The following is a 23,899-nucleotide window of genomic DNA, read 5'->3' as shown; positions in this document are numbered from 1 at the left end:
TGACAAAACTGTCGGTAAAGTTGAAAATGCAATGGAAACACATTCAACTTTAGGTTTGTATTCAGTACATGAAAACTTAAGCGAAAATGTACATTTCGTCTTGACTACGTCATCACACACTGGTTTTTATCCTCAAAAAGTCAGTTTCGCGGAAACATAGCACTGGTGGGAAATGTTAATATTTCGTTTATGCAGATTGTAGAATATTTGCATGAAAATCTGTCGCCAATTGGATGGAAACCTAGCTAGTGATGCACTTTCTATCCTGCTGTATAAAATATGGCTTTTTTCATGCTACATCATAAGAAGCTTTACAGAAAGGTTATCATTATGGCCAGGCGTACACTTCATTTGCCAGAGACAGAAATAGATCCGTATGCTAAATATAAGCTGCATAATGTGCAAAACTAAAAGAGGTTGAACTGAAGCAAACAAGAAGGGATTTGTAAAAAGCGGATTATCATAACATGATAACTTCTACTTCATATGTACATGTTTCATCTGCATGAAAAAGGGAAACTTTATATTGCTCACCTTTTCACGATAATGACAGGAAGATCATACATAACATCATATTTGAGTAACAGGAAACATTTACCCTCACCATTTATCTAGATGAAAGCATCACCTTGTCTCTTCTGTCATTGAAAATTCCAAGTAATTTATTCTCTGGAAGGGTCTTGATAAATAAGTTCTTCCTAACTCCTTGAGACGGTAGCGCATATCCCTATATGGAAATATAGATTTAATCAGATCTTCCCCTTTGTTTGAGCACGTTTGGAAACCAATTTCCTCGTGATTACTTTGATTTAACTGGAAAACAAGACACGGACACCACTTCCATTAAGCTGATCTATGGAAGTGTATGCCCTGCATTTTGTTGAATTATTAACCTGGCTCTTATCCCAGACTCCACAAAACCATAATTATATCCTCAAACTATATCCGACGCTAATGGAAAGCAAACAACTGATTCATTGCGATTCATCATGATGGTTGAACTTTTTTGAAAGAATCTTGATGCAAATATTAAAATCAGGCTATATATATTTTCACTTTAACTAAGCAATGCAGTTAGGAACAAATTGTTATTTATAATTACATGAACAGTGGGTTAACTGCCTTGTTCAGGGTCAGAACGACAGACTTTTACCTTGTCGGCTCATGGATTTGATCCAGCAACCTTCCCGGTTACTGACCCAACGCTCTAACCACTACCTGCTACCTTCTATATCAAACATAATTTTAGCATCAATGCATGAATATGGGCAAATCCTCTGGTGTAGAATTACCACCACTCCAAACTCAAATTATAGTACAGTTGAAGTTGGAAGTTTACATACACTTAGGTTGGAGTCATTAAAACTCGTTTTTCAACCACTCCGCAAATATCTTGTTAACAAACTATAGTTTTGGCAAGTCGGTTAGTACATGTACTTTGCGCATGACACAAGTAATTTTTCCAACAATTATTTCACTTAAAATTCACTGTATCACAATTCCAGTGGGTCAGAAGTTTACATACTCTAAGTTGACTTTGCCTTTAAAAAGCTTGGAAAATTCCAGAAAATGATGTCATGGCTTTAGAAGCTTCTAATAGGCAAATGTATACCATTTGAGTCAATTGGAGGTGTACCTGTGGATGTATTTCCAGGCCTACCTTCAAACTCAGTGCCTCTTTGCTTGACATCATGGGAAAATCAAAAGAAATCAGCCAAGACCTCAGAAAAACAATTGTCGACCTCCACAAATCTGGTTCATCCTTGGGAACAATTTCCAAATGCCTGAAGGTACCACATTCATCTGTACAAACAATAGTACGCAAGTATAAACACCATGGGACCACGCAGCCGTCATACCGCTCAAGAAGGAGACGCGTTCTGTCTCCTAGAGATGAACGTACTTTGGGAGAAAAGTGCAAATCAATCCCAGAACAACAGCAAAGGACCTTGTGAAGATGCTGGAGGAAACAGGCACAAATTTATCTATATCCACAGTAAAACGAGTCCTATATCGACATAACCTGAAAGGCCGCTCAGCAAGGAAGAAGCCACTACTCCAAATCCGCCATAAAAAATCCCAGACTACAGTTTGCAACTGCACATGGGGACAAAGATCGTACTTTTTGGAGAAATGTCCTCTGGTCTGATGAAACAAATATAGAACTGTTTAGCCATAATGACCATAATTATGTTTGGAGGAAAAAGGGGGAGGCTTGCAAGCCGAAGAACACCATCCCAACTGTGAAGGACGGGGGTGGCAGCATCATGTTGTGGGGGTGCTTTGCTGCAGGAGGGACTGGTGCACTTCATAAAATAGATGGCATCATGAGGAAAGAAAATGATGTGGATATTTTGAAGCAACATCTCAAGACATCAGTCAGGAAGTTAAAGCTTGGCTGCAAATGGGTCTTCCAAATGGACAATGACCCCAAGCATACTTCAAAAGTTGCGGCGAAATGGCTTAAGGACATCAATGTCAAGGTATTGGAGTGGCCATCACAAAGCCCTGACCTCAATCCTATAGATAATTTGTGGGCAGAACTGAAAAAGTGTGTGCGAGCAAGGAGGCCTACAAACCTGACTCAGTTACACCATCTCTGTCAGGAGGAATGGGCCAAAATTCACCCAACTTATTGTGGGAAGCTTGTGGAAGGCTACTCGAAATGTTTGACCCAAGTTAAAACATTTAAAGGCAATGCTACCAAATACTAATTTAGTGTACGTAAACTTCTGACCCACTGGGAATGTGATGAAAGAAATAAAAGCTGAAATAAATCATTATCTCTTCTATTATTCTGACATTTCAAATTCTTAAAATATATTGGTGATCCTAACTGACCTAAGACAGGGAATTTTTACAAGGATTAAATGTCAGGATTTGTGAAAAACTGAGTTTAAATGTATTTGGCTAAGGCGTATGTAAACTTCCGACTTCAACTGTATATACTAATCTTATTTCCATATAATTTGTTATTCCTAAACCATTTCTACTTCGTTTCAATTGAGTAACAATGTCAATTTGACATGATGACCAAAGGCAGAAGAATATTGGATAACATACGTTGGTACACTGTAATCCGTTATCCCACAACATACACTGTCAATGTCTGTCAGTGTGACTTGACCAGTACCGCTGTTACAAACCCCCATGCCCACACTTATCAAATTACTCTCAATGTAATGTTCCTATTATACGGTCCCCACTCTCCCACCACTCTCCTGTCTTAAGAGTACAGTCTGAGAGCTAAGGGGCTGCTCCCTACAGGCCTGGAGTGTCTCTAATGCAGAGTCACATTGTCTGATGGATGGCTGTAGCAGGGCCACTTACAGATGCTCCAGGAAATGAGCCCTGCCTCTCTAACTGGCATCACTGAGGGTTCATTGACACAATGCCATGGGATGCCAACAGATGCTGTACAGATTATGCTACTCTATATGTGGACCTAATTGTAATACTGTGGTTGGTGCAGATGGCAGCCCCCTGTCCTGGTGGGTGGACCAGGGTGGAGAGAGACGGACTTACTGGGGAGGCTTCCTGCCGGGGGTTCAGCAGTGCTCCTGCAGCCTGGAGGAAAACTGCATGGACATGAACTACTTCTGCAACTGTGATGCCGACACAGACTCATGGTAACAATGCAAATGGCTCTCTGTGTATCTACTGCCCTGTCCATCAATATGATTTAGCTATGAATCTGTGTGCATATCTTCTAATTCTTGTCTCATCTTATATTTCCACATTTGTACAGTATTCAGAATATTACCTTGTGTCAAATATTGAGATTAAGTGGGTCACGACAGGGGAGGCGAGGGTTCCATCATTGTTTGATTCCTTCCACAGAGAGCATGCTCTCCTCTCTGTATTGCAGGGCTAATGACACAGGAGTCCTCTCCTACAAAGAGCACTTACCAGTGAGTGAGATCGTGATTGGAGACACCAACAGAACAGGCTCTGAGGCGATCTACAGAATCGGCCCACTGCGTTGTTATGGTGACAGTAGGTGAACTCTTCTGTTTTGTTACATTTTTATCCTACAGATGGTCCCTTTAAACATCCTTGTTTTTCCAGGCCAAATGCTGATGAAATATTGAGTATGTTCAAACGCTCCACTCAGTCCCAAGATATTCATCCTCATCTCTGTATCTTTCTTATGTGAGTCAAGACTTTCCTCTTAGAAGAAATGTGTATTTCCTGTTTTCTAGAGTCTGTGTGGAATGCGGCGTCCTTCTACCAGGAGTCATCCTACCTGCACTTCCCGACCCTCCAGGCAGAGCTCAGCGCTGACATCTCCTTCTACTTCAAGACCAGCGTCCCATCAGGAGTCTTTCTGGAGGACCTGGGCCTCAAGGACTTCATCAGAGTGGAGCTTAGCTGTGAGTTTGTGGGCCACACACGCACGCACAAACACACACATGCTCAGAAATAATCTGCACTTCATTTCATGAGAGCATTACATGTGACATAAAATCACAAATCTAATCAAATTGTATTGGTCGCGTACACATATTTTGCAGATGCTATCGCAGGTGCAGTGAAATGCTTATGTTTATGTTTCTAGCTCTAACAGTGCAGTAATAGCTAAGAATACAAAACAATACACACAAATCCCCCCCAAAATAATAAAGGAATGAAGAAATATCTGGTTGAGCAATGTCTGAGTCTGTAATATAAATATACTTTACGTATATAATGGTGTATATAGACATTATGGACAATATATTAATATAAAACTTGTGTACAGCAGTAGTTATATAGGATGACGTGCTTCAAAAAGCTGTCCAAGCTGTCCATCCAGATATAAACTTCATAATGTAATCTAAATTATAAGATGTATTATAAAGCACAATTACAGCGCTATATCATCAAGCTGTAAACTTAGCTTTGAGTAGATGCAGAAAATGACCCATGTGCCTGGAGAAAGAAAAAGCATGAAAGAGGGTTGGAGGGGTGGCAGGGGGTGGGAAAGGTAATTCTCAGAACTCATTGTGCGGATGTACTTCTATTGAAGGGAAAATGTGAGAAACCGTTGACAGGAAAATGGAAGTACAAAATGTGAAGGATGAGTTCTCTGTGACCTGACTGTCAGCTATTCTCATCCTGTTCTGCTCCCTCAGCTCCGTCCGTGGTGACGTTCTCCTTTGACGTGGGAAACGGGGGGATGGTCCTTGCCGTCAAGTCCCATGTGCCCCTGAATGACAGGCAGTGGCACTATGTGAGGGCAGAGCGCAATGTGAAGGAGGCCTCTCTGCAGGTGGACCAGCTGCCCCTGCGCTTCCTGGAAGCTCCATCTGATGGACACCTCCGCCTCCGGCTCAACAGCCAGCTGTTTGTGGGTAGGGCTGGCTTGTCCTCATAGCCTTAGTCTCAGTCTGAACAGCCAGCTGTTTGTGGGTAGGGCTGGCTTGTCCTCATAGCCTTAGTCTCAGTCTGAACAGCCAGCTGTTTGTGGGTAGTGCTGGCTTGTCCTCATAGCCTTAGTCTCAGTCTGAACAGCCAGCTGTTTGTGGGTAGGGCTGGCTTGTCCTCATAGCCTTAGTCTCAGTCTGAACAGCCAGCTGTTTGTGGGTAGGGCTGGCTTGTCCTCATAGCCTTAGTCTCAGTCTGAACAGCCAGCTGTTTGTGGGTAGGACTGGCTTGTCCTCATAGCCTTAGTCTCAGTCTGAACAGCCGGCTGTTTGTGGGTAGGACTGGCTTGTCCTCATAGCCTTAGTCTCAGTCTGAACAGCCAGCTGTTTGTGGGTAGGGCTGGCTTGTCCTCATAGCCTTAGATCTTTGTGGATAGGCTGGTCTGCTCTTAGTCTCAACAACCAGCTGTGTGTTGGTAGGGCTGGCCTTGGCCTCAGTAGATTATAATATATTTTATTTCATTAGGCAGCCTTTAATTGTGGCCTTTTCCCCTCAAGTTCCACCAGAGATATACTGTATTGTCTCAGTACAGTTGCTATCTCAGGATTTACAGTGTCCTCAAATTTGACAGAAGGTCAAGGTATGAATTATAATGCTATTAGAGATTCTTTTTCATATTCATTATCATTATTTCACTGTAACTTTCTGGTTATGCCAAGGCATTACACACATGAATGGGTTCCCTATAAGAAATTCCCAATGAGCTTTTCCTGAGATTAAACCTTTATTTGGCCATAAATCTTGATTTGTCATTCGGGAGCTATACTGTTTCTTCTGCTCATAATGGCTTGAAAGGTCTGCCCAACACTTCATCGTTATAGATATTCTTCCATATTTGCATATAGTTAGTCTTAATGAGGCCTCTCACACATGAATAGTTCCAGAGATGTCATAGATGCTTACTGGAATTAAATCAAGGGTTGCAGTAAATCAGTGGGGTGCTTTCATATGTATAAAGACTAGTTAGAAATGTTTTCTAATGTATATAACGTGTCATCTCCTCCTCTAGGGAGAACAGCAGCCAGACAGAGGGGTTTCCTGGACTGTATTATGTATATAGAGTAGTTATACATCTGTTATAGCATTCTATTAGGCGTTATTAACTAGCTATAAACTGCAGTCTCACCTCTAGTAGGAACAGCAGATAGTACTCTGTGGAATATTATGCATAATATACTAATTATAAATGTGTTATAACACTGTAAAAGCCATATCAAGTCATTATAACCTATGGTCCCTCCTCCAGGGGGAACAGCGGCCAGGCAGAGGGGCTTCATGGGATGCATCAGAACTCTGAATATAAATGGCATGACCTTTAACCTGGAGGAGCGGGCTAAGATGACCCCGGGCGTAAGTGCGGGCTGCCCCGGCCACTGCAGCGGCTCCAGCAGTCTCTGCCACAACAGAGGGAGGTGCATCGAGAAGAACAGCGGCTATGTCTGTGACTGCTCACAGTCTGCTTACGGGGGACCCTCCTGCAAGGAAGGTCTGTGAGGATATGCCCCCAAAAAACTAGATGTAAATGGGATCACTCATGAGATTGTCTATGATGAATTATTAAATGGAAAAACACTTAAAACACAATGATTAAGACATAAGAATAGGCTTACACTTTGAAATTATTAATAATTTATCTAAGACAGTTGGTACTTGGAACATGCTCCAGGTCCTCATCACACTGCATGTATCATACAATAGAGTGATGACATCCATATGCAACTGGTATTGTACAGCTAGGGGTGTAACAGTACACATATTCATGCCGAACGGTTCGGTGGCCGATCCTCCGTCATCGTTTAAATCTACAATTTGGGAACATTTTGGCTTCCCAGTAAATTACAACGATGATGGACAGAGAGTTGTGGATAAAACGTTAACAGTATGTCGCCACACTCAATGAGAATAGCCTATGCAGCCAGAGCAAGATGGAAATGCAAAGAAAAAAACAACACAATATCTTCTCCCCTCTGCATTCAAGCATTCCTTGCCAGCTGAGTCTGACCGGGCCAAAAAAAAGAGCGATTGGTAGGCTGTGTTTACATTTTGTAGTCTTTGGTTTATAGACACGGATATGCGCCCATTCATGGTGGTTCAGAATGGGGGTTTCAGCACCTCGTGAAAGTGCTCGAGTCCCGTTATGACCTTCCCACTAGCACCCATTTCAGCAAACACTTAATACCCGCTCTATAGACGGGTTTGTTGTTTAGCAACAAAACCAAGACATGCGCAAATATGGTGCAAAACATACGGGGTTGGCTTAGATTCTTGACACCATGTAAACAATATTTAGTCTTCAGTGTTTATTGAAAACATAAATACATGTGCACAATGAGCACTTATTGTCTCTTAAATACATCGTTACAGTTGTTGGTTAGCTAGCTAACCATATTAGCATTGACATGAAATCAGTCAAAACACCTCAAACAAACTGGCTGAAACTAGACACTCACGATTCGCCACATGGCAGTCTTGTCATTGTTGCTAGCCATCTGGCCATTCAGAGTCATAACAACTCACGGACTTCTGCCCCATTGAAGCATGCGCATTGTGTTAGTGATATTGTCAGCTAACCCAGCTATATAAACAAGCCAAAGGCAAACTTTTCAATGAATTGGCCAATTCACCCTGTGTTGCGCTTACTTAACAGTGACAGCCCATCACATTACCCCAGAGTGGGAAAGGTACAGTGCTACAGACATGCCCCCTTTATGAGAGTCACAACTGCGCATCTGGCACTCAAGGAGGCAGTATCACGGTGCGTTCCTAACTAAGTGGGAATTTACCACATACGACTGGGAAAAATCCACTTGAACGGCCCTCCAAATGGTAATTACTAGTGGGAAACTCATCTATCATCCTGAGCGCCCACTTCTCCCACATGGTGACCTCTGACGTCACCTACTAAGGTAACAGACTGTAGAACAGCATTTCCAGAAGTTAAATGCAACAGCAAAACATTATTTATAAAAACCAATCTATTATTGTTTGCTCTATACATTTTTGTAAGCATGATAGCTGTACTTTATGCAGCTTGTTGGCCATCAGCCAATTTGCATTTCTCAACGACTTCAAATCACATGAACGCATCTAACTGGTATTTACAACTGATACACTTCCACCTTTTTTATTTAAGTAGGCAAGTCAGTTAACAACGAATTCTTATTTACAATGATTGCCTAGGAACCATGTGTTATCAGCTTTGTTCAGGGGCAGAACAGCAGATTATTATAATTTTTTTACCTTGTCAGCTCAGGGATTTGATCCAGCAACCTATCAGTTGCTGGCCCAACACTCTAACCACTAGGCTACCTGGCACTCCACCTGCCTCATGGCTACAAACACAGCATCAGAGTGGAAACTTGAGATGCCCAACATAACAACCCTGTCACAACAGACAATGCCAGGAACATTCTGAATGGCATTTCATTTTCCCGCTGTACCGAACCGAACCGTGACCCCAAAACAACAATAGGTACCGAACCATGGGTTTGGTGAACCTTTACACTCATATGTACACTTCTCCACTCCCCTGTGGAAACTCTTTTTTTACCTTGCCAGGTTTTGAACAGTCATACTTTACAACAGAAGCCCCGTTAATACTTGGTTCTAACATGCGTCCTTTGTCCTGATCTTTTCCACATTCTGATTGTGCCCACATTTTTTTGACAAGTGTAGATGATTAAAGATCTGACTGTGATCTGATCTTCCTCAACACCTACGTCAGATGCATTGTGTCTGGATATCTTACAATTGTAGACGGATCACCAGAGTGAAACCATTTAAATCATCATCCCGCCCTATAAAATCATTGACACATATTTATGCCATTGATTTATGGCATCAATATGTGTCTTAAAATAAATAAATATTATTTTGAAAGAATATCTGTCAAAACATTAGCATAGAGGGAGGGACCAGGATATCTGATCACAATGCAGGGATGGATAAGAGACACATTTTACTACCATGTGTTGATGCAACCGTTACAATGTGGGCACAATCAGAAAGTAAATAAGATCAGGACAAAGGACACATTGGATGCCTTTACACAGGCAGCCCAATTCTGATATTTTTTTCACTAATTAGTCTTTTGGCAATCAGATCATCTCTGAAAAATTATGAGAAAACATCTGATGTGATTGGTGAAAATACTAATTAGTGAAAAAAAAGACCTGAATCCGGCTGCCTGTGTAAACACAGCCATGTTAGCCACAGGTATGAACGAGGCTAGAAAGAGCAGTTTTAAGCAAAAAGCATGATGTAGCGACTGCCACATGTGTGGGATTCTTGCATATTTTGAGATAGCTTGTTTTTCTCTGAAGCACTGGATATACTTGTTCCTGAGCCTCTTTCCAGTTAAGCAATCCTTGCCTTCAATCATGTTTAAGAAAAAAAACAATATTGACTTATCATAACCCTGTTCTGTCTTTGTAGATTCTTCTTTATTTCCACCGTCTGCTCTTGTGTGGGTGGAGCGCTTTTCATTCTCTTTCCACTAAGTCATGACTTGTTATGAAACTTAGTTATGAAAACATAAAACTCGCTGAGAATGTGCTTAGACAAAGCAATAATTATGCAATATCTGTCTTTGTCCATGAATAATTTTGAAGAGAACAGGGGGAGAGAAAAGAACGGAATGTTTTGAGAGGTGTTCACTTTGCTCTTAAAGTGGAGGTGTTGAGATCAGTGGCATTCAGAGTGCAGATTGGAGTCCATCTGAAAAAGACATCAAAGAGGGAGAAGATGAGATGACAAATCCTTGCTGCTCTGCTTTCTCTGGTCTGTCTGAGAGGATCTGGCTCTCACATTCACACTAATCTAGGCCTCCATTATCATGGAGCAGACACTTCCTTAACAAAGGGTGTTCTGTTTCTTATAGGAGGTACATGTCATTCTATTTCGTCCGATGACATTGACAGAACATGTGTATTTGTCAGGAGTGTTGGTCATTTTTTTTATTCTGACTGGTGATTAGGTTCAGCTAAGTGCAGCTACAACTTATAAAATGTGATCAACAATTGATCTAATGAATTCAGTGTATAATAGCATGACTCCCCTAATGATCCATCCTCTCTCTCTGTGTCCATGCAGAGGTGTCTGTGTCATTTGACAGAGAGTCGTCGGTGACCTACACCTTCCAGGAGCCTTTCTCTGTGATGCAGAACAGGAGCTCCCTGGCGTCCAGAGTCTACAGAGAGAGCACTAGGGCCAGAGAGAACATGGCTTTCAGCTTCATGACCACACAAAGCCCTGCCATGCTGCTCACTGTCAGCACCTTCAGCCAGCAGTACATAGCAGTCATCCTGGCACTCAATGGTAGGGACACCTCTACCAGTCATTTGTTTGTAACAGTGGAGGCTGCTGAGGGGAGGATGGCTTATAATAATGGCTGGAATGGAGTGCAATGGCTAGAATGGAGTGAAGGGAATGGTATCAAACACGTGTTTGATACCATTCCATTTACTCCAGTCCAGCCATTATTATAAGCCATCCTCGCCTCAGGAGCTTCCACTGGTCTGTAGTACGTACAATAATTGAATCATTTCTAATGTGTCCTGTCCATGCTTTGAACATATTTCTGCAAAAGGTTGGCACTCCACCAAGGCTTTAGCAAAAAGGGGGTAATAATGCCTCAATTAGCTAGCAGAGTGCAACTCTAAATTCAGAATTTAATCTCATTATATGGAGGAGTGTTTTCTCCCATTGTACCTCACAGCAAAAGGCTGAAAGAACCAAGTTGCCTTGCACAACCTTCAACACAAAAAAATGCTATCTGTTTTTTTTTTAATAGAATGATGGAATTATAGTCCCTTCACAAATATGGAAGAAGTAATATGTCATGTTGAGAATATTTCCATCCATTACATAACGGAATAAAAAAATAATTGAACCTTGACAGATCAGGTTCAGCAATGTGTCTAAGCCTATTCAGCCTCATCCATAACGAAGCCATGAACACTCCAGATCACGCACCTTAGTCCTCTAATCTGACATCCTTCCAAGTAGAACAGAAAGCCCACCAGCATCGTGTTGAGTTACACCCGTTTTTCTTTAAGTCATTGCTCCTTTATCCTCGTTTGTGTTCATCGAGGCATGTGGAAGAGTCACGCCTTTGTAAATATTGGAGGATCAGGAGGACATTTCATCCACGGTAATCTCCGACACCCGGGCACTGTCAGGGGTTTCTCAAACACAAGATAAAACCATTCGCCGAACTGAGCTAGAATTGTAGTATTGACCCATCTTCACTTGATAATGCAAAGCTCTCTGCCTCTCTGATCTAGTGTCGTGTGTGTGGGAGGAAGATTGAGGCTGTTCGAGGATAACTATTTATACATCTACAAATGTAGGATCTTAATTTCGTCACTCTTTTGTTGACGGGCATCAATAGAGAAGCACACTGGAGTGTACAAAACATTAGGAACACCTTCCTAATATTGAGTTGCATGCCCTTTCACCCTCAGAACAGCCTCAATTTGTCAGTGCATGGACTCTATAAGGTTTTGAATGTATTCCAAAGGGATGCTGGCCCATGTTGACTCCAATGCTTCCCACAGTTGTGTCAAGTTGGTTGGATGTCCTTTGGGTGGTGGACCATTCTAGATACACACGGGAAACTGTTGAGCGTGAAAAACCCAGCAGCGTTGCAGTTCTTGACACACTCAAAGCGGTGCGACTGACATCTACTACCATACCCCGTTCAAAGACACTTAAATCTTTTGTCTTACCCATTCACCCTCTGAATGGCACACATACACAATCCATGTCTCAATTGTCTCAAGGCTTAAAATCCTTCTTTAACCTGTCTCCTCTCTTTCATTCAGTCATAATGCTATTTTCATTTATATAGTTCTTGGCATTCCAAACTAATTTAGATTGATAGATGTGCGTGGGGCATTGAATAGGTTAAGGTGAGGTGATCCTCATGAGATAAATGTATCTATTTAAATTAAAGGTTATTGTCAAGCCTCTGGCGTTTTAATGAATAAACAACTCTTGGGACAGTCTCATCGGCATAGCTCATGGAAAATTGCCAAATTCGAAGAAACAAGGCAATAACATTTCCAAAGCACCAAAAGGGCAAATTAATGGATATTTCAAAATACGCTTTCATTTTGGTGCATACTTTAGCCCGAATGATAATTAGAGATATTTGCATAGTCCTCACATTGACTTCGATGCAAGGTTTAAACAAGTCCAATAGTCCCACACATCAAGGTACAGTGCCTTCAGAAAGTATTCAGACCCCTTGAATTTCCACATTTTATTACATCACAGCCTAATTCTAAAATGTATTTAAACAAAAATAATAATTCTCATCAATCTACACACAATACCCCATGACAGAGCAAAAATAGGTTTTTATAAATGTTTGTGAATGTATTACATATAAAAAAAGGAAATATCACATATGCATAAGTATTCAGACCCTTTGGCAGCGATTACAGCATTGAGTCTTCTTGGGTATGATGCTACAAGCTTGGCACACCTGTATATGGGGAGTTTCTCCCATTCTTCTCTGCAGATCCTCTCAAGCTCTGTCAGGTTGGATGGGGAGCTTTGCTGCACAGCTATTTTCAGGTCTCTCCAGAGATGTTCGATCGGGTTCTAGTCCGGGCTCTGGCTGGGCCACTAAAGGACATTCAGAGAGTTGTCCCAAAGCCACTCCTGTGTTGTCTTGGCTGTGTGCTTAGGGTTGTTGTCCTGTAGGAAGGTGCACCTTGCCCCAGTCTGAGGTCCTGAGTGCTCTAGAGCAGGTTTTCATCAAGGATCTCTCTGTACATTGCTCCTTTCAGCTTTGACTCAATCCTGACTAGTCTACCAGTCCCTGCCGCTGAAAAACATCCCCATAGCATGATGCTACCACCACCATGCTTCACCGTAGGGATGGTACCAGGTTTCCTCCAGACGTGACGCTTGGCATTCAGGCCAAAGAGTTCAATCTCGGTTTCATCAGACCAGAGAATCTTGTTTCTCATGGTCTGAGAGTCTTTAGATGCCGTTTGGAAAACTCCAAGCAGGCTGTCATGTGCCTTTTACTGAGGAGTGACTTCCGTCTGGCCACTCTACCATAAAGGCCTGATTGGTGGAGTGCTGCATAGATTGTTGTCCTTCTGGAAGTTTCTCCCATCTCCAGAGAGGAACTCTGGAGCTCTGTCAGAGTGACCATCGAGTTCTTGGTCCCTGACCAGGGCCCTTCTACCCCGATTGCTCAGTTTGCCCGGGCAGCCAGGTCTAAGAAGAGCCTTGGTGGTTCCAAACTTCTTCCATTAAAGAATGATAGAGGCCACCCTTCCCTAGATCTGTGCCTCAACACAATCCTGTCTCGGAGCTCTACGGACAATTCCTTCGACCTCATGGCTTGGTTTTTGCTATGACATGCACTGTCACCTGTGGGACCTTATATAGACAGGTGTGTGCCTTTCCAAATCATGTCCAATCATCTGAATTTATCACAGGTGGACTCCAATCAAGTTGTAGAAACACCTCAAGGATTATCAACGGAAACAGAATGCACCTGAGTTAAATTTTGAGTCTCATAGCAAAGGGTCTGAATACTTACGCAGATAATACATTTGCAATTTTATTTTATTTTAACTGTTTTCGCTTTCTCATTATGGGCATATTGTGCGTAGCTTGCTGATTTTTTAAAATGTAATTTAATCGATTTTAGAATAAGGCTGTAACCGAACAAAATGTGCAAAAAGTCAAGTAGTCTGAAGACTTTCCGAAGGCACTGTGAGTTTTAGATCTTTCAATGCATGGTTTTCACCCAGTTTGTGTTGTGTTCTGCAGGGAGTCTCCAGATCTGGTATCGTCTCCATGTGTACAGGAAGCCAGATGTGTTCAGCCCCAGCCCCAGCAGCCTGGCAGACGGACGCCTCCACCGTATCAGAATCCACCGTCAGGGAAAAGATGTCTTCCTACAGGTGAGCAATGGATACATGTACAAGAGGTGTAGATCCTGTGCAGTGTAATTCCTTCGCAGCATCTGGCCAATATTGGTATACTGTTATGAAAGTGCTTTAGTTCCCAAACAATTTAGCTGGACTACAGCAATCTGCAGCCATTTAGATGAATCAGTATTTCCTGTAATCCTCGTTTTTATTACTTGATTGCTTTCCACATTCCCCCAGATCGATCAGGACATCCACAGAAAGTACACCCTGTCATCTGATGCGGAGTTGATCTTAATCAGATCCTTGACTTTGGGAAAAGTCATCGGTAAGCCCGCCTATGAAATGATACTGCCATGCATGGTGCTATTTTGAATAATGAAATGAGGACCATGCGCACACGTGTGTTGTTTCATGACTTTATGTGATGCTGTTCACACCTATTTCTCCACATTTTCAAACCCGTTCTCAGAATAGCTTTTGTAAAACCGGACATGCAGATTTAAAGATTTTACCATCAATGCTGTAGCATAATTATTTGTATATCCCTCACTGCTGTTGCCATAGAAACCTTTATCTTTAATTCAGGAGGCAAAGGAGGCTGAATCTAATAAAGGCTGTATAAAGATTAATTGATGGGGAGGCTGAATCTAATAAAGGCTGAATAAAGATTCATTGATGGGGACTAAAAGGGTTTTGACAGAGAGCAAATAAAAGTTGTATGCAATAACCTAAGCAGAAAGCCAACTCTCTCTCTCTCTCTCTCTCTCTCTCGCTCTGTATCCTACTCACTCATTCCTCTAATCAAAAGCATACAAATGAAGATCTATTAAATATGCTCTGCATACATATCTTCCACAATGACTAATTTGTACATCATAAAAGCAGAAATTGCTAGCACAGACTGGAATATGTTCTGGGATTCTTCTGATGGCCATGAGGAGTTCACCACATCAGTCACTGGCTTCATCAATTTTTTATTTTTTTTGTCACCTTTATTTAACCAGGTGAGCTAGTTGAGAACAAGTTCTCATTTACAACTGCAACCTGGCCAAGATAAAGCAAAGCAGTGCGACACAAACAACAGCACAGAGTTACACATGGAATAAACAAGCGTACAGTCAATAACACAACAGAAAAAAAAGAAAAAAGAAAGTCTATATACAGTGTGTGCAAATGACGTGAGGAGGTAAGGCAATAAATAGGCCATAGTAGCGAAGTAATTACAATTTAGCAGATTAACACTGGAGTGATAGATGAGCAGATGATGATGTGCAAGTAGTGATACTGGTGTGATAAGTGCATCGATGACGTCATCACCACAGTGACCGTACGTACATACCCCAACCAGAAGCCATGGATTACAGGCAACATCTGTACTGAGCTAAAGGCTATTCATTGACTACAGCTCAGCGTTCCACATCATAGTGCCCTCAAAGCTCACCACTAAGCTAAGGACCCTGGGACTAAACATCTCCCTCTGCAACTGGATCCTGGACTTCCTGACGTGGTAAGGGTAGGTAGCAACACATACGCCACGCTGATCCTCAACAAGGGGGCCCCTCAGGGGTGTGTGCTCAGTCCCCTCCTGTACTCCCTGTTCACTCATGACTGCATAACATAGCACAACTCCAACACCATCATCAAGTTTGCCGATGACACAACAGTGACAGCCTTTAGGGAGGAGGTCAGAGACCTGGTTGCATCACTGCCTGGTATGGCAACTGCTCGGCCTCCGACCACAAGAACTATGGGGGTAGTGCGTCCGGCCCAGTACATCACTGGGGCCAAGCTTCCTGCCATCCTGGACCTCTATATCAGGCGGTGTCAGAGGAAGGCCCTAAAAATTGTCAAAGACTCCAGTCACCCTAGTCATAGACTGTTCTCTATGTTACCGCACGGCAAGTGGTACCAGAGTGCCAAGTCTAGGTCTAAAAGGCTTCTAAACAGCTTCTACCCCCAAGCCATAAGACTCCTGAACAGCTGATCAAAGGGCTACCCAGACCCCTCTTTTACACTGCTGCTACTCTCTGTTTATAATCTATGCAATCACTTTAACTCTACCTACATATTACCTCATTTACCTCAACTAACCGGTGTCCCCGCACATTGACTCTGTACCGGTACCCCCTGTATATAGCCTTGCTTGTTATTGTACTGCTGCTGTTTAATTATTTGTTATTATTTGTTATTTTTTTATTATCTATTTTTTACTTAACACTTTTTTTATTTTATTTTTATTTACTTCTTAAATGCATTGTTGGTTAAGGGCTTGTAAGTAAGCAACACCTGTTGTATTCAGCGCATGTGACAAATAAAATTGGATTTGATTTGATATATGTTTTGTTTGTTTTAGCTCACAAGAAACTTGTTCTCTTGTGGGATAACTTTCTTTCCAGTGAGAGACTATACTGCTTTAACAGCTCAATGTTAATTCTGAATTACAGGAGGAGAGAATTTTGATGAGGAGGTGATGCAGGCAGGATCTAAGGGCTTCATTGGCTGCCTCTCATCAGTCCAGTTCAATCACGTGGCTCCACTGAAGGCAGCGCTACTAAACCGTGGCAGCTCATTGGTCAGCGTACGGGGTCACCTGGTGGAGTCTAACTGTGGGGTGCTGGCTGACTCAACAACCTCACACCCACTCTCAGGTAAGCTATTGTAAAACACAGTCTCCACTCAGCTAACTGGATAAAACTCAGGTCGAACAAATATATTTGTTGGTTTACTATGCCACAGCTGTTCAGCTTTCATACTGGAAGCCATTTGAAGGTGTGTGGAATCAACTGTGGATGTTCAGTTTTTTCTCCGGCTTAAAGCATCATTATTACATTTTAGGGATAAATCAGGAACGAATCGACACCACAATGAGCTGATGCCTGAAAGCCTAATGGAAGTTTTGTTATCATTGTTTACACAGTTACAAAAATACGTTATCTTCTGCCACATACACCCTGTTGAGGAACATCCATTGGCTGCACAGCTCATTCACTCATTACTGAAAGTTAATTAATTAGCCGGTTTCTCTTTTCTTCTCTGCCAGATCAAGCTGCGAAAGCAAACAAAGATAAGGAGCAGCAAGGCAATGACACCCGGCATGATTCAGCAGTAATAGGAGGTTTGTTTCTCTATTTTGTCTTAATTTATTGTTCCTGTCTTAATATGAAATTAGCCTATTTTTCTTTCTTCCTTTCTCTCGCTCTCTTACCTTACACTAGTTTTTGTGGTTGTCTCCTTGATAACCTAACCTGTGATGTCATACCTAACCCTTGCTCGTCTACAGGAGTGGTGTCAGCGGTGGTCTTCATCACTCTGTGTGTGGTGGCGGTGATGACCCGTTTCCTGTACCAACACCGGCAAGCCCAGAGAGATGCCAACATCAAGGAGAAGGAGCACCGACACAACCTGGAAACAGCCTACCGGAGAGAAGCAGCCTACCAGGCCGAACCGGTATACCGGGCCGAATCAGCCTACCGGACAGAGCTCCACCTCCACGACAGCGCCACCCTCAGGGACAACAGGGAGTACTACATCTGACCACAGCATCCAGCCAAGCCTTTTAGCCATCGCTGCTTACCTTTATTCTGTTTTGTCCAGCTGTCTGCACGGGAGGAGACACCCAGACTTTTTCCTCGCTCCTCTGCGGTAGAAATGAAGAATTCATTCTCCTTTAGGGAACTGTGGGAATATCCTGGTGGGGAACGTCTTCCCATTTCTGTCTAGATATTTCGTAGGACAGGACTTGTAGCTGCAACGATGTTGGCCGGTCGGCTTACGGATGCTGGTGATGGGACAGGGAAATGGTGCCATAAGAGATTGAAGCATATGGGTATGGTGCAATGGATTTATCCAATGATAGAAATACAAAGAGCCTGGAAGGGTTAGAATAGGCAGGCAATGTTGTAGGAAGTGTAGGCAATGTTATGGTATAAAGCCACATAGAGGAAAACATGGACAGTGGCACTGTTTTGGTGGCTCAATGTATGTAGATGGCCAAGATTAAACTCTCCCACTGTCATGTGGGGAAGAAATCTCATGTTCTGACGCAGAGAATCTACGCACAGATGCAATGAATCTATTTCAAATTCTTAAGAAAATGGTTAGATGTTCAACAGAATGGAATGGTTGAAAAGACTAAACGCAAAGGCCATCTTAGATAATATACTATTGAAAAACACAGAGTAAGATAAGTATTGTTTTACTGATCTTGATAATGCAGTGATTAATTAAGATTAAATGAATTCCACAAAAAACTGATATTAAAATTAAATCTCCATTTAAATTCATCCTTAAATAAAGCCAATTAAAAATGATGTGCCCCGGACCGGTTTCCTGCATTATAATTATTTGAAAGTTTGATTTAAAATTCTTCTTTCTCCACAATGTTCTTGAGGTTTCTAAGACACATGCTGGGCTGGATTGTTTTGCTTCAAGAAAGGGAATTTAAAAATAACCCAGCTAACTGGAACATCTGCTAGCGGTCCCCTAGCAAGAAAACCAAACCATCATATACCACAGAAGTGGCTGCCGGCCAAGGGTTAGAGGAGTCTTCAAAGAGCTGCCATATACAAAGCTTTAGTTGTTCACCCAAGCTTTTTAGATTTGTTTTTTTTGTATTTTTATTGTTTTGTTTGTTTCCTTCAGTAAACATTTTATTCTGTCACACCTTTGATCTGTTCATGCATTTCCTACCATTTTATATTGTATTTTTTATTAAAAGTTTTTAATTCATTGCTACTGCTTGACGTCAACAGTATCCCTGTGTTAGATCTACAGTATAAAGTGATTAGTATATACTGGTATTTAATGCTGGATATTGATGCTTAGTTTAGTGTAATTTTTCTCTGAAAATTAAGTGGGAGAGGATAATCGGCACTAAGTGCAAAATAACACAGTTTGACAGTTTATTAATAATAAAACAGAGAATGAGAATGAAAATCGTATACGCAAACATCTTTGATGAGCAACAGTTCATAAACACACCATCACCAAAATAATGAAATTGGCGGAAGTATTGCCTGAAAACATTTTTTCTTTCATATTAAAGTGTCCTTGACAGCAAGTTATGGTTAACCTCTGAGACTCTGAAATCCTTTTTGTACTCATGTTGATATTGTGGTTATTTTGAGGGCCCATTTTGTATGGCTATAATTGTACAGGTATATTATGAATATATGTTTAATAAAACCAAACATTCTTTTTGAAAAATAATGATCTCTTTCAGAGAAGTTTAATGCTACATAACCTGTATCTCAATAACTTTCTTATTTTCTTTATATGTGTGATTGTGTTGTTTTTACATGTGTGTAGAAGCATACATAGACCAAGGATGGTAAGAGCCAAGAGGTGGTCCTTTGTATTCTGATATAGTAGAAACATTCATTATGCGCTGTGAAACTACATCCTCCTTCCTACAAATGTTGTTATGGTAAATGTGCAAAATGGAATCTGACCTAATTCAATCACAAAGCCACAGTATTTAATTACTTTAATGGGTGGAACATTGTATTGTCTCTAAATTAATTGTGCTTTCTGCAGTATTTTATCCTGACCAGTCTAGTCAAATATTACAACACCGGGATATATTCTTATTCATCCAATTAAGTGTCCAATTAAAAAATGAATTCCTGCTATTTTATTTAATTAATTGCATCATAAATGTATTATAGTGGAGTACCCATTTATATTCCCCTTTTTCTATTATATCCTGGTCTAACCCATGGTTTTGTCAATCATAAGTTAACATGGTGTCTCCATGAGTGGCTTTAGTAGTGTGGCAATGGGCAAGGCCAAGGAAGTTTACTTTCAGCTAAAATACTTTGCATATTGCTAGGTGTGTTTTCTTCTCAAAATGTAAATGAGTGGAAAGCCACCTGAGAAAACCCCTTTTGTGTGCATGCAAACTGGATAGCTACAGATCTATTACGGTTGCTCAAGGTACGGTTATAAAATATGTGCCCAGTGAAAGGGAGTATTTTCAAAGATGGATAATGCTGTGTTTACTGGTCTTTGGGGAGACATTTATTTTACCACCACTGTGTTTAACATAATTTTTGTTTTTATTTGAGATTCCCCCTCATATCTAGAACACGGTATACTGTAGCACCAATTCACTTGATATATCTATTCCTGGGTTTCGGCATCATGATATTGTCCTGGGTAAGGACCTTTGTGTACCTGTGAAGGCACATGAAGAAGATGGAAGAACGCAGCAGGCCTTTCTCCCAGCCTCAAGCACTGCAGAGCCAGATGAGGGTTACTGTGACATACATGATGCAGACACTGTAGATCACTGTAATATGCATCTATAGAAAATACTTATATGGTGACATGGATCCCTGTGGACACACACTGTGATTTATCTGTTAATAATAATATATGCCATTTAGCAGACACTTTTATCCAAAACGAAATACAGTTATGCAGGCATACATTTTAAGTATGGGTGGCCCGCCAACCCTGGTGGTACAAGTGCCATGCACTACCAACTGAGCCATGCAGGACCAGTTCTCCCTCTGTATCTCCCTGTGCTTCAGCTTCTCTCACTCTGTTTACAGCCAGCATGGAGCTACTTTGTATTAGTATACTGTGTACATGTTGCGATATGTGTTAGAGGTAGGTGAAGGAGTCAAGCGCAGGAGAGCAGAGATGTCCAAGTAGCGTCTTTAATAGGCAAGTCCACAAAAAAGGACAGGTACAATACCAAACCCCAAAAAACGCCCACAACACAAGAGAACACAGTACTCACGGAAGGAGGAAATACAACGCTCCTAAACTTATACACACTCAGTATAAACGTGAATAAACCTGAGGCACAACCTCAACGAGCAACATAACACGAATAATCCCACACAAACCTAAGCAGGCAACAGGGGTAATTATACACACAGAAATTAAAGCAAATGAACCCAGGTGTGAAAGAACCAAAGACAAAACAAACGGAAAAGGAAAAAAGGATCGGTGATGGCTAGTAGTAGCGACGCCAACCGCCGAGCACCGCCCAAACAGGAAGAGGAAGGTGGAAGTCGTGACAGGACGACCCGGAGTACGAGGCGCAGGGCGATCCGGATGGAGGCGGTGAAACTCCCTCAGCAGAGATGGGTCTATTACGTCCTCCAACGGCACCCAGCATCTCTCCTCCGGGCCGTACCCCCCAATCCACGAGGTACTGAAGGCCCCTCACCCGACGCCTTGAGTCCAGTATGGACCGAACTGCATACGCCGGGGCCCCCTCGATGTCCAGGGGGGGGCGGAGGGACCTCCCGCACCTCAGCTTCTTGAAGCGGACCAGCCACCACCGGCTTGAGGAGAGACACATGAAACGAGGGGTTAATACGGTAATAAGCGGGGAGCTGTAACCTATAACACACCTCGTTTATTCTCCTCAGGACTTTAACCTGTTATGGCTAGGGGGCAGTATTTTCACGGCTGGATAAAAAACGTACCCGATTTAATCTGGTTACCACTCCTACCCAGTAACTAGAATATGCATATACTTATTACATATGGATATAAAACACCCTAAAGTTTCTAAAACTGTTTGAATGGTGTCTGTGAGTATAACAGAACTCATTTGGCAGGCAAAAACCTGACAAGGTTTCAGGCAGGAAGTGGCCTGTCTGACAAGGTGTCGTTCTTCTTGTCTCTGTTTATTGAAGAGTGAGGATCTTAGCTGTCCCGTGACACTTCCTACGGCTGCCATAGGGTCTCAGAAGGCGGTAAAAAGCTGAATCGTGGCTTTGCAGGCTCTGGCTGAAAAAAGTAGCGCGTTTGGGTAGTGGCTGGTTACAGTACTGTGAGACTCAGGCTCGTGCCCGCGTCGACCGAAAGCTTTGTTTACTTTCCTATGTTTAGCTAAAAGGAGATTCCCGGTCGGAATATTATCGCTTTTTTACGAGAAAAATGGCATAAAAATGGATTTTAAACAGCGGTTGACATGCTTCGAAGTACGGTAATGGAATATTTAGATTTTTTTTGTCACGAATTGCGCCATGCGCGCGACCCTGATTTACCATTTCAGATAGTGTCTGGGACGCACGAACAAAACGCCGCTATTCGGATATAACGATGGATTATTTTGGACCAAACCAACATTTGTTATTGAAGTAGCAGTCCTGGGAGTGCATTCTGACGAAGACAACAAAAGGTAATCAAACTTTTATAATAGTAAACCTGATATTGGTGAGTGCTAAATTTGCCGGGTGTCTAAATAGCTAGCCCGTGATGCCTGGGCTATGTACTTAGAATATTGCAAAATGTGCTTTCACCAAAAAGCTATTTTAAAATCGGACATATCGAGTGCATAGAGGAGTTCTGTATCTATAATTCTTTAAATAATTGTTATGCTTTTTGTGAACGTTTATCGTGAGTAATTTAGTAAATTCTTAGTGAATTTGCCGGAAGTTTGCGGGGGGTATGCTAGTTCTGAACGTCACATGCTAATGTAAAAAGCTGTTTTTTGATATAAATATGAACTTGATTGAACAAAACATGCATGTATTGTATAACATAATGTCCTAGGGTTGTCATCTGATGAAGATCATCAAAGGTTAGTGCTGCATTTAGCTGTCTTCTGGGTTTTTGTGACATTATATGCTAGCTTGAAAAATGGGTGTCTGATTATTTCTGGCTTGGTACTCTGCTGACATAATCTAATGTTTTGCTTTCGTTGTAAAGCCTTTTTGAAATCGGACAGTGTGGTTAGATAAAGGAGAGTCTTATCTTTAAAATGCTGTGAAATAGTCATATGTTTGAAAAATTGAAGTTTTTGTATTTTTGAGGAATTTGTAATTCGCGCCACGCCTATCATTGGATATTGGAGCAGGTGTTCTGCTAGCGGAACGTCTAGATGTAAGAGGTTAAATGGCCCCACAAACCGCGGACCCAGCTTTTGGCAGGGCAGGCGGAGGGGCAGGTTTCGGGTCGACAGCCAGACCCGGTCCCCCGGTGCGAACACGGGGGCCTCACTGCGGTGGCGGTCAGTGCTTGCCTTCTGCCGCCCTTCGGCCCGTTTAAGGTACCCGTGGGCGGCCTCCCAGGTCTCCCTCGAGCGCCTCACCCATTCGTCCACCACCGGAGCCTCGGTCTGACTCTGATGCCACGGGACCAGGACCGGCTGATAACCCAACACGCACTGGAAGGGCGATAGGTTTGTAGAGGAGTGGCGGAGTGAGTTCTGGGCCATCTCTGCCTATGGGATGAACGTCGCCCACTCCCCGGGCCGGTCTTGGCAATACGACCGCAGAAACCTACCCACATCCCGGTTCACTCTCTCCACCTGCCCATTACTCTTGGGGTGAATACCTGAGGTAAGGCTGACCGAGACCCCCAGACATTCCATGAACGCCTTCCAAACCCTGGACGTGAACTGGGGACCCTGATCAGAAACTATGTCCTCAGGCACCCCGTAGTGCTGGAAGACGTGTGTAAACAGGGAATCCGCAGTCTGTAGGGCCGTAGGGAGACCGGGCAAAGGAAGGAGACGACAGGACTTAGAAAACCGATCCACAACGACCAGGATCGTGGTGTTGCCCTGTGACGGAGGCAGATCGGTCAGGAAGTCCACCGACAGGTGTGACCAAGGCCGCTGTGGAACG

General features: G+C 42.4%; 1 protein-coding gene across 1 annotated transcript in view; it reads left to right on the top strand.

Moving 5' to 3' along the window:
* LOC106586279 (contactin-associated protein-like 5) overlaps positions 1-19,514 on the top strand; it is a 129,143-nt gene extending 109,629 nt beyond the window's left edge. Inside the window, exons 14-24 of the mRNA XM_014173405.2 lie at positions 3,473-3,629; positions 3,869-3,996; positions 4,203-4,373; positions 5,115-5,333; positions 6,653-6,892; positions 10,498-10,722; positions 14,203-14,336; positions 14,544-14,631; positions 16,751-16,954; positions 17,347-17,421; positions 17,587-19,514. Of these exons, the coding sequence (XP_014028880.1) occupies positions 3,473-3,629; positions 3,869-3,996; positions 4,203-4,373; positions 5,115-5,333; positions 6,653-6,892; positions 10,498-10,722; positions 14,203-14,336; positions 14,544-14,631; positions 16,751-16,954; positions 17,347-17,421; positions 17,587-17,840 (1,895 nt within the window). The 3' untranslated portion in view covers positions 17,841-19,514. The remainder of the gene's footprint in view (positions 1-3,472; positions 3,630-3,868; positions 3,997-4,202; positions 4,374-5,114; positions 5,334-6,652; positions 6,893-10,497; positions 10,723-14,202; positions 14,337-14,543; positions 14,632-16,750; positions 16,955-17,346; positions 17,422-17,586) is intronic.
* The last annotated feature ends 4,385 nt before the right edge of the window (positions 19,515-23,899 follow it).

The sequence above is a fragment of the Salmo salar genome, chromosome ssa25 (genome assembly GCF_905237065.1).
Source record: "Salmo salar chromosome ssa25, Ssal_v3.1, whole genome shotgun sequence".
NCBI lineage: Eukaryota > Metazoa > Chordata > Actinopteri > Salmoniformes > Salmonidae > Salmo > Salmo salar.
Note: the sequence above shows the minus strand (reverse complement) of the source record. Positions and strands in the feature narration are given on the sequence as shown.